The sequence below is a fragment of the Lottia gigantea genome (assembly GCF_000327385.1).
Source record: "Lottia gigantea unplaced genomic scaffold LOTGIsca_22, whole genome shotgun sequence".
Taxonomy (NCBI): domain Eukaryota; kingdom Metazoa; phylum Mollusca; class Gastropoda; family Lottiidae; genus Lottia; species Lottia gigantea.
The window spans coordinates 2849284-2861203 of NW_008708555.1; the positions used below are offsets into that span (position 1 = coordinate 2849284).

The following is an 11920-nucleotide window of genomic DNA, read 5'->3' on the forward strand; positions in this document are numbered from 1 at the left end:
GCTTACTGCGTTTAACTGGATGATCGACTAGACGATTAAGATCTATTGTCCAAAAGTAGAAGTACTGAATGTCAACTACGATATTTAAGTTGTTAATTTCTTCCTTTTAAATGAGCAGTAAAAAGTTGCTTTGTGTCTAGGTGTTGAATGTTGTAATTATTGTCATTTCATTGCCCCAAAAACTCTAAAATTCATTTCTATTCCATTTCCAAGTCTGTAAATGATTGAAATTGAAAGAAATGATGTCATCCGCCTCTAATATATATGAATGTGATACGATTCGACATAGGACTTGAATTGGAGAAGAAGCAAAACACACACTTTGTGTATGCAATCGGAAGGAAATCTATTGGATTAAAACTTGTATTGTGGAGTGGAATTGAGGCGGTATGTAATATTTTTGCAAATAGGAAAAGCCTACTAAGGAATTCAATCAGCCAGAAAGAAACAACATTTTTATTTATTTGTTGCTTGTTCATCCGATGCCTTGTTGTCAATATCTCATATATTGGTTTAGGTTCACATCAATCTCACCTACAGTGCGTTTTTTACCCAAGAGAATTTTAAAACTTGTCAATCTTTGTCTATTGTGTAATTAATAAAATATATGACCTATAATTAAAATACCGCGTTGTATAAGTTTGAAATCTGTGTTATATTTGTAATTTTTCCAAGCTACTATAGAAAGGTTGTTTTTATATCAGGAAATGTATGAATCAAAAACTTTTAGCAACTAATTATTTCAAGTACGAAATGCATACTAAGTTTCATCAAGATCAGATAAAAACTGAAGTCTCTTTCATGTCCAAGGATGGACAGGAATATACGCCCACTTTATCAATTAAATTCGGCTTGTTGATAGGAAAAAAGCTACAGTTTTATCCGATATTGATAAAATTTGGTATTCATGCATATATTGATGAGATCTTGGTCACGTTTGATTTCTGAGTTATTGCCCTTGACTGAGTAAAAACGTGTCCAAATTTAGATTGTGGACACGATAGAGGTTACGGTCTTTATTGGATCTTGTTCAAACTTAGTATGCGTGTATAATTTGATCTCAGTCAAGTTCTAATTTGATAATAATCAGATCAATGGTTTTTAAACTTTGGATTAAATATGATACGCATTGGGCTTGTGTTGGAGTGTTTGTCTGATCTTGATAACATTTGGTAAGCATGTATTTATTGATGAGATCTTGTTTTGTGAGATATTGCCCTGACTTTATAAATAACTTTTAAAGCAGTGTGATTATATTTATTGCTACTGATTTAAAAAGGTTTTATGGAAGGGTTTCGGACAGTAAATTGATGAGATATTAATAATTTTCCTCCTAGAAAAGTGATTTGCAACGCCAATTGTACCCCCGTTTTATATTCAACAAATCTAAATGTCAACGTTTTTCTCAAAAATATGTGTACGAATGCACAAAATCAATTCATTTTCCATTTTCATTTTCTTGAGAGAAACCTCTAAGATGATCTATGAGTGTCCTGCAACTATGACACCACAACAGAGTAGCCAAAATTCGAATTCAGCCTCAGCAGTATTATTAAATTAATGATATCAAATGATGACAACTTATATATAGTATGAAATGTGTCCATGTTTGCATTTTCCTTACAAGACACCCATTCTCATTTATACATAGGATAAACAGGCTTCGCAATATTTTAAATTTTCGACATAATTAGGTCTGAATATTGCAAATTATTGTATACAGATTTTTAATTTTGTTGATAAATTATTTTCTTAGTAGACTGTTGTGTGTCTATGGAAATTAACTGATATTTATCACAAAGTTATCGTAGTGGAAATTTAATTCTTACTCAAGCAAATCAGATATATTTTTAATGATTTTTAACAAATTGTATTTTGCTCAGTTTATTGAGGCTTTTTGCTATGAGCGAAGATATAATTTCGCAACATAAAGAAACCTTTTTTTTTTTGTTATAGTCACAATATATCATGAAAAGCAACAGGTAGAATTTTAAATATGCCCAATGGAACAATCAAAATCATCATCATAATCATAATTTTAAGAATAATCCTCATTTTGTTTTAATGAGAAATTAGAAATTCTTTAGAGTTTGAAGTCTTCCAAGTTAACAAATTTCATACTAATGAAATAAAAGAATTGTTTTCCACTTTTACTCTTAAATCTAAAACTGTGAAAACGATGCGATATGAAAGAAAATAATCACACCGTCTATCTCTAATGCATACACCTATATATAACTGTAAAATGAACAAATTCCGATTCCCGACATTGCAATTTGAATCCAACAGATCAACAATAAATTTACTTTTCATACTTATAATTCCACTCTTTATGAAAGAAAAAAAGTCGTTATTAATTTGGTTTAAACCAAAGAGAGCCGAGAGAAAATGGCAGATTGCCGTAAATTCGACTTCAAACTGCCGTTTCTCAAAATCTTTACCACAAAAATTATTTGAAAATGTCGGTATTTAGGGTATTCAAGTCATATTTAATGGTTCAATTATGCTTAGGATTGAATTTGCATTCAAGCAATTAAAATAAATATTGAAAAAATCTTTATTTACCACTACCCCCTCCAATTCTTTCAAAGAACAATGATTTGAAAAAAAAATGTCAAAATTAGATATGCTCAAATTCATTGAAACAACATGAATATGGCCTACATTGTGTTCCAGAGAATTTTCTGCTGATGTGGAATCCGCTAGTTTGTCATGCGACATTTGGAATTCCGAATACAGCTGGGAATTATAAAGAAAATGTGACGTCAAATTACTGTTTATTCAAGATATTTTCACAACTTTTCAATGACAATTTTTCTATTTGTGACTTTACCATTCAGTTTTCCACCTAGTAATGTGGACAAGCCCATTTCACCATTTCGTTTGACTACTAAACATAAATGACCAAATTTTAATCCAGATGCTGCACACTTTTCTGCCATGTTTCTGTTTACAACTGCATTGTATGAAGTCATAATTACTTCTCTAGTGTTCGAGATATTTTAATGATCATTGAAATAAAAAAACTGAAATGAAACAATTGAGATCTGCTAATATTTGATAATCCGCAATAGCATTATGTGCATTATATGTTTTTCCTAGCAATTCTTTGGCTAGAAAAATGGCTTTATTACATTTTAAATGTGGATACAGTTTTCTGTTTTCATATAGTAAAGTATGAACAAAACCAGCAACAACTCTTTGTAAATCACTCAATAACCCACACTCTTGTGCTACCCATTTTAATGTGAATAGAATCGAATGTTTTAGCATTGTGTGGCACAAGAACAACATGTTTTTGAGGTTCAAGCCAAGAGATAAATTTAGCCATGCCAGTTTTTTTGTCAACAGTAGAAACAAGAATACCTTTATACAAAAGAACATTATCTTGACGAGTTAAGTGTGTAACATTTGAGGCGTATGAGGTTAGTTCAGGCAATACATACTGACTAAATATTCCACTTGACGAAGGTGCACTAATTTGGCATATACCTGTGTCATGCTCCGCAGAGGTTGTTTCTAGATCAAAATACACAAATGAACAGCCTGAATTCTGAATACATCGCACGGGGGGCAAATTAAGTAACTTTATTCCGATTATCTTTTAGGAAAACCCACCTAGAATTGAACTCCTTTGTAGAAGCTTTTGTATTGCTACGCATGTATTGCTTTTTTAGCTGATTTGTGAGAGCTATCAAGGCCTTACCAGGGCATATTTTTGGGATATACTTTACCCAGTTAATCATTCCAATATTATTTTGGCAAACAGCAGCGCCAATTCTAAAATCAAGACTCCCTGAAGATCTGTAGTGTCTTGATTTTTTAGCTTTACTAGCCATTACGTTATTAAAAGATTCGTTTGCCTTTGTACTTCTGTTCGGTGCTAATTGAGAAGCATAACGTGCATGGATTTTGTTTTTCAAGTTCTTCCATCAATTCTTGGCCACTAAGTGGCTGTTGTGAAGGGAAAGATTTATGTTTAAAAGAGTCACCCTTTTTGGAAAATCCGCACCAGGCACCACAATTAACGTGAACACCAAGTGTACGAGGTACAGTGTTTTGGACATCATCTTGAACAGAACTTACATTATCTTTGTTTAGAGCAATAACATGTGAATAGCATTTTTTAAAATAGGAAACAACTTTATTAGTTAATTTCCGTATGTTTCGCAATGTTATATAGGCCATTTGTGAGATATTTTTTTGAATGATTAACATCTTTCCATATAATATCAGGATCATATTCCTGTGTGAACCATACCTAAAAAAGAAAAAGGCTTATGCACCTATGATGGTATTACATTGAAGCGATTGAGAAACAAGCTCTATAACTGGCTGATAAATCTCGCGACACACATGCGCAATCAGATGCGTACGAACTGTTCGGTGATCAATGGTGTTTTGTGAAACATTTGTCCAAAATGACCAAGAGTAAGATGTAAGAATTAAAACATTTAATAAAACCCATTCCGCCTTCTATATCCCTACCTGTCTAATTCTGAGACGACTTATTTACCAACAGTCAAAACACAAGTAAAATAAGCAACACTAATAATCGATAAGAAAACTATTTGTAAGCTTCTCTAATGTTGGGTTAAAACAAACAATTATTGATTTATAATTTATAATTTAATTAAGATTTTCGAAATAGTTAAAATTATAAGTAATTTATATCACTTTGAATTGAGTGTTTTCTGACTACTTTCAAAACAACAACATAATGAGTTGTAAAGAACATTGTTGTATAAACATATTGTCCGCAAATCGCACGTATCTGTAGTTTTCATCTGACAGAAACTGGAAGTTGCTTGATAAAGAAAACAATATCATGTTGGTATTGATCTTATAGCGTTTGCTAACGTATGTTACATTGCCTGGCAAGCACCTCTTCTTCAGTGACAAGTATCCATAAGCTTTCATTCTATCCTCAGTCAGCGTAAAGAGAAGATGTTACAATGGAATGGCTGTATTTGATATACCTGTTGCTAGATGTATGCAGTAAGTACATGATATTAAGCAGTCATGCAGCTTTATTGCTATTTATAAGATATCAATGACATCATTATATCGGAGTTGACAAATCAAACCGCTTGTGATTAAGTGTTTCGGATGGGATGGGTGAGGTAAATTTAGGAATAAGTGACTCGCAAATCTGAAGTCATATTTTTAACGACTAAAGGAAACTTGTCGAATCTGCCCAATAAGTGGGGGACATTTGCTTGCAAAATCAAGAAAATTGTGCAAATCATGATACAGGCATGGAAATTGGCTCGAAACATCATTTTTGACGATGGTTACGACCATTTTGAACATGTCTGTTGTTGTCAGTTCAAAAATAATTATTTCTTATTACTGTTATTCTGTTACGGAATGTAAAAGGTTTACGTTAACCTAGCAACAATTTGTCTGGGCAGTCTGATTTTTATGTTCTTTATCAAAACGATGTAAATTACAGACGAAAACTAGTTGTCATATAACATAAGTAGGGGAAATATTTCTCTATGGATTTTGCTTCCAACATCAAACAAAAACATAAGGAATGTTAACCTTTTAGATAATTTTGGCATTCTAAATTTAATTTTTGAATGTTGAAATTTCATATGAGTTCGGGTTGCGCAAGCGCGAAAAAAAACCCAGTAAACTTCTGATTTTGATTTTGTTCTCAGTGTTTCACTTATTTTAAATATAGTTTCTAGACACGCATCTCCGAGACAATCTTGTCCCGAGACAGGGTCATTGAACTATCTGAGTGTTATAGATATAACACACTAACTAAATTAGCTATGGGGACTCTAAGGGTTGTTGTAAGTAATACATTTCTTTGGTTTTTGGTTTTTACCCAATCACACATGTCTTAGCACTATTAAATAGCATAAACTGTCGCTCTGGTAGATCAAGTCCATTCACAGTACAAAAAACACTATGAAGGACAAATTACACGGAAACGTACTTTAATACTCATGGAGCAATACTTCATCCTTGACAATGACACTGTAGGCAACTGAATAAGTATTTGTGAATGTTAATGCAAATGACGTTAGGGGTATACATAAAAAAGAAAAGACATGGAAATAAATTGAGAGGGTGTTTGTGCCAGGATTCAATAAACTTGAATCTAGTCAATTAAAATAATATTGTTGGAACTATTTAAAGATGAAGTCAGTTCTCCTTGAAAAGCACGAGAGAACAAAAAACGGTAGGTGGTGTAATTGAGAAGTCATGGCGGGGCACTTCACTAGTTACCTTGTCCATCTCCGTTCGCCTCTCTGAACTGTGGAGAATAGCATAGCAACAATTTGTCTGGACAGTCTGATTTTCATTATCAAAACGATGTAAATTACAGACGAAAACTTGTTGTCATATAGACATAAGTAGGCGAAATATTTCTCTTTGGATTTTGCTTCCAACATCAACCAAAAACATACGTAATATAAAGGTTTACGTTAACCAGTTAGATAATTTTAGCGTTCCTAATTTTTTTTTTTTTTAGTTACAATTTCAATAAGTTAGGGACACGCATCACATCTAGTAGGATGTGGAGGCTCATTATATCTCTTACCTGAAATAACTCAGATGCATACAACCGCAGTTATAAAAAGTCATAACACGGACCAAATATCAATAATTTTATCGCCGCTTTGGTATGATATCCACTACACCTGCCTTTTAAATCAATATCTGTCCATAATTAATCTGGTATCTTCAAAACATTCCAGTGAATCAGAGCGATATTTAACAATTCTGATGAGATAACTATTTTGGTCATATCTATTACCATAATGATGACATTACAGCTGAATGGGTTCTCGACCAAAAACTTATCACACGACTGTAGACAGTTTTTTTTTTCAGACGGTGGTTTAGTAAATGTGGCTGTTAATAAATCAGCTAGCCAAATTAAAACTTATAGAAGATATGTAGCATCCAGAGCGATTGGTGGTATAGATGGAAAATTGCCCATTCACTTAAGTTGTTCGATTACAGCTGTCATCCCAAACAATTCTTTACCTTGGTGGGAAGTTGATATCCTTCAAGACTACTTCATCTACTCTGTGGCCGTAACTTATAACTCAGAAAGTCAGTATTACATTGATTTTAACCCCATCTTCTTCCAACATTTACAAACTAGGTGTTTCATGCATAGATAATATTGTTAATCTATAGAATATATATATATATATATTGAACCATCCTCACAACAAGTCGGAATTTGTGTCTTTATATTATATATACTTGTGAGGTCATTGTACTTGTGAAGATCCATGTGGATTCCTGGTGATCTTGTGATGCCATTCGTGTGAAGTAGGTTCAATCCATTTATAAGTTTAACTGGCATCGATTCCTAGTACTATTCATGTATATATATATAGATGTATATAAATATATATCTCACAAGAAGACACAGGGACGCCCAATTATCCCCCTTTGACCTATGATAACAGCTCTGTCTAAAACAAAGGTAGACATTCAAAGATAGGTATTTTCATACTTTACATCACAAAAATGCTGCATAATGACAAATCTGTAAATAGTAAATGGGTAAAAAGGATCAAAATATGTAGCAAAAATATCTTTATTCAAAAAATTGTATGCTATGACAAAAAATACTAAAGTGATCAAATGTCAAACATGATTTCAAAGGGATATAGTTGTCTTAATATTATAAGAATTTATTTTAACTTGAATGTTTCAAATCAGATATGTAACAAACACTTCTTTATTACATCACTAGTCGTGGTGGGTGGGTTTGATACATCACAAGAAGTGGTAGATGGGTTTGATACATCACAAGAAGTTGTAGGTGGGTTTGATACATCCCAAGTAGTGGTAGGTGGGTTTGATACATCACAAGAAGTGGTAGGTGGGTATAAGTACATCACAAGAAGTGGTAGGTGGGTTTGATACATCACAAGTAGTGGTAGGTGGGTATGATACATCACAAGAGGTGGTAGGTGTGTTTGATACATCACAAGAAGTGGTGGGTGGATTTGATACATCACAAGTAGTAGCAGGTGGATATGATACATCACATGTAGTGGCAGGTGGGTATGGTACATCACATGTAGTAGCAGGTGGGTATGATACATCACAAGTAGTAGCAGGTGGGTATGATACATCACATGTAGTGGCAGGTGGGTATGATACATCACATGTAGTGGCAGGTGGGTATGATACATCACATGTAGTAGCAGGTGGGTATGATACAACACATGTAGTGGCAGGTGGGTATGGTACATCACATCACATATTACGAACAACTGCATCCCTTTTAAACTTTTTGAATCTCGAATATTTAAAGTCTGTTAATTCATTAACAAAAATTAATAATGTTTTTCCTTGTGTGAGATGCACACATTTTGCCTTTATCTGAGCGAGAAACCGCTCTTTAAAGCTCGGTGTCTTTGACATAAACTGTCTTATTTGATTATAGGAAGGGTATTTTTTCTGTTTTAAATATCCCCAAATTCCTTCTTAAATAATTCAATATCCTCTTCTAACCACTTGCGGACTTTCTTCTTATACACTGTAAATAAATATTCACTATTATTATTACATATTCCTTAATTAAAAGAAGAGTAAATCAACTTATATGCAGAAATATAATCTTTACATCCACATCTTTGCATCCAAAGCCATCATATTATCACATTCTAAAGAAATGGAGGAAGCAACTGACTCTATTATCAATATTGCACAAAGATGTGAATACCCATGTGAGAAAGTTTAGAAACATACAAACTTACCACTGGTTGATGTCATTTAATTTTCAGAACCTCTTCTTGTTCAGTCTTACACCTGTTTAAAAATATAAAATTGTTTTCAATTTCTTAGAATAATAACTGAAGAGGAACGTTACAGGAAAATCCCAAAAATGCCAGTAACCATCCTATAGAGATTTCAATTACTGATTATTGACAATTTAGAAACTAGATTATATCATACCTTTAATCTCTTCTTCACTATCGCTTTCATCACGATCGCTTTCATCTCCAGTAGTAGTAGGTGGGTATGATACATGACAAGTAGTAGTAGGTGGGTCTGATGCATCAACAGAAGTGGTAGGTGGGTTATATAGATCACAAGAAGTAGTAAGTGGGTCTGATACATCACAAGTAGTTGTAGAAGTAGTTGTAGATGGGTTTGATACATCACAAGAAGTTGTAGGTGGGTTTGATACATCACAAGTGGAGGTAGGTGGGTCTGATACATCACAAGTAGTGGTAGGGGGGTCTGTTACATCACAAGAAGTGGTAGGTGATTTTGATACATCACAAGTAGTGGTAAGGGGGTCTGTTACATCACAAGTAGTGGTAGGTGGGTCTGATACATTACAAGAAGTAGTAGATGGGTATGATACATCATAAGTAGTGATAGGTGTGTTTGATACATCACAAGTAGTGGTAGGTGGGTCTGATACATTACAAGAAGTAGTAGATGGGTATGATACATCATAAGTAGTGATAGGTGTGTTTGATACATCACAAGTAGTGGTAGGTGGGTCTGATACATTACAAGAAGTAGTAGATGGGTATGATACATCATAAGTAGTGATAGGTGGGTATGATACATGACAAGTAGTAGTAGGTGGGAATGTTACATCACAAGTAGTGGTACAAAATACCTCATAAGTAAGTTTGCATAGCGATATTTTTTGGAATCCCACTCAATAGCCGTGACCTCCACAAATCTATACTTTTAGTTAGCTCGACAGAACCTATATATTTGTTATCTGAATCAGATAAAACCTTATTTGTATTAATGAGGACAATTTAAGAATTTATTTAATTAGTCGCATTTAGTCAAAATAGTTTTTTAAGCGAAAAAGAAGCTAAAGATTTCATAGTTTTAGGTTAATTATTATTTGAATTGATGAGATCTTGCACGAATTTGAAATTTACGATGTTCCATTGAACGGATACAGTAATACAGTGGAGGTTATACTAATAGACGTGTCTGTAAACCTCTATAATTCTTCATCTTACAGATATTCGACATTTGCCTCACGATTATTCTATTATGATCTATAAAGAAGGAGAGTCTATTTCTGATGCCGAACTTTGTTACTATCATGTGGGTAAAGGAGCCATGGGAAAGACTGTAATGTATAATTGTAAACAGATAATAAAAGGTCGCTATGTAAGAATTACTATTAATGGTCAACCGGGCACTAGAGAGTTTCTAGTATTGTGTGAGGTAAGTTTCAAAATTTATGGTAGTTTTAAAATTTGCTTTAGCAGCTCAATTTCAAGATAAATTTTAAAATATTTATTCATATTTGCTATAGCTGCTCATAATGGAAATCCAACATCCGTTTAGCCTTGTTATCTGTTTTATTTGTAAGTCAAGTACCCCTAGCCAATTCATCACTTTCAATAACCCCATCAGCAGTAGAAAAGTAGGGTGTTAAATTGAATAATATACTTTGTAAATTCCATGTATCCATATTGTCCAAATACGACATTTCGGAGTTCGTCACTTGCCGATAAAAAGTCACAATATAGAACGTTAGAACTTGCCGTAAACATCGCACTGCAGTTGCATGTTTTTGCAGACGCGAGGAATTTCTATTTCAATTTTACAAAAGTATTAGACGTAACTCGTGAGCTTAATGCTAACTAATAGGACAACGATAATTAGGCTTTTAACAATTAAAGCCTCTATCTCTACCCAATACATTTCACACTTCTTCAACGTTGTTGAACCCTGCTACACTGCGGCCATTGACGATCTAATGCCGACATCGGTCGCTGACATATAAAACCAAAGCACAAAACAAAACGCCAATGGCTTAACAGTATGGCAATACATCAATAGCAGTTAATGAACTAAAACGGCGCCTTCCATGACTGAAAACTATGAAGATCTATGTGGGCGTAGTAGGGACGTCCAACAGAGGTCTCATGCCGATCCCATCACATTTAATGGGTTCTAACTAACTGTCCTCTCACGTGGTGTAAGGAACTAGAATTTTAGCACAGGAAAATCATGCTGATCATAGGATCTTTGTAAATAGTCATATCAAGGACCATAGTGGGCCTCGCCATTCCACATTAATAATTTTGGCAACACTCCCCAATAGCCATGTCACACCTGAAAGGCGTCCTAACTGTGCTGTAGGTGATGATTTCCCAACAAGTTGATAGATTTATAAAAAAAAAAACGACTATAGTTTACCTGGCTCAAACTGCGATCCTTTGATGATAAAGCTGTCGTTCCATATTTTGGTATGATATTGGCTAATAAGAACTCAGTGTACGGGATCTACGGTGGACGCCCCTACAATTGGAAAGCAATTTGGCCGCGTATGGTTTTCATTTGTTTTAGGTACGTTTTATCGTGTTTCTTGTAGTAGCAACTTTCACCTGGTACATTTTCTAGTCGTCGTTCGATCACATATAGTTTTACAGTCGCATTGAACTGTTCCCTACCTACGGCATATTTCGCTTTTGGTGTGATTTTTCTGCTGAATCAGAACGGCAGGCCTAACATATAAACATTTCCTGTGATAGATACAAATCTACACCTTTCCGTCCATCAAACGAACACCTTGTTATCAATAGTCTGGACTTGAGAAATTGATGATTCTTTACGATTCCGTCCCGATGTAAACAAACTATTTGGCGTCATAACGTCAAAATATGCCCTAAAATGCATCAATAAAGACCATTAATACTCATTTCTGCAATTGTAGTTTACACTGAATCTTGTTAATATTTTAGGTTCGAGTATTTGGGACACACCTTGCCAGTATCAAGTCGTCATACATTCAATTAGAAAATGTTGAATTATTAACTCCGGATATGACGTACAGTGTACAAGGATATGGTCAATGTGCTATGAAGTGCTATGTGTTACCAATGTGTCATATCTTCAGTGTAAATTGGTGTCTGATTATTATCAATGTAATATATTTACACAG

General features: G+C 34.0%; 2 protein-coding genes across 2 annotated transcripts; one reads left to right on the plus strand and one right to left on the minus strand.

The window, feature by feature from the left end:
- Positions 1-7921: 7921 nt before the first annotated feature.
- Positions 7922-8233, plus strand: LOTGIDRAFT_97986 (hypothetical protein; the record flags this gene model as incomplete). Its single annotated transcript, XM_009054638.1, has 1 exon — positions 7922-8233. A coding segment is annotated over one exon (312 nt), but the record flags the coding sequence as incomplete, so codon positions are not given.
- Positions 8234-8450: 217 nt separating this feature from the next.
- LOTGIDRAFT_159949 (hypothetical protein) lies at positions 8451-10462 on the minus strand (the record flags this gene model as incomplete). Its single annotated transcript, XM_009054639.1, has 3 exons — positions 8451-8524; positions 8944-9501; positions 10351-10462. 3 exons carry the CDS (start codon positions 10460-10462, stop codon positions 8451-8453), a joined length of 744 nt encoding a protein of 247 aa, XP_009052887.1.
- Positions 10463-11920: the final 1458 nt, after the last annotated feature.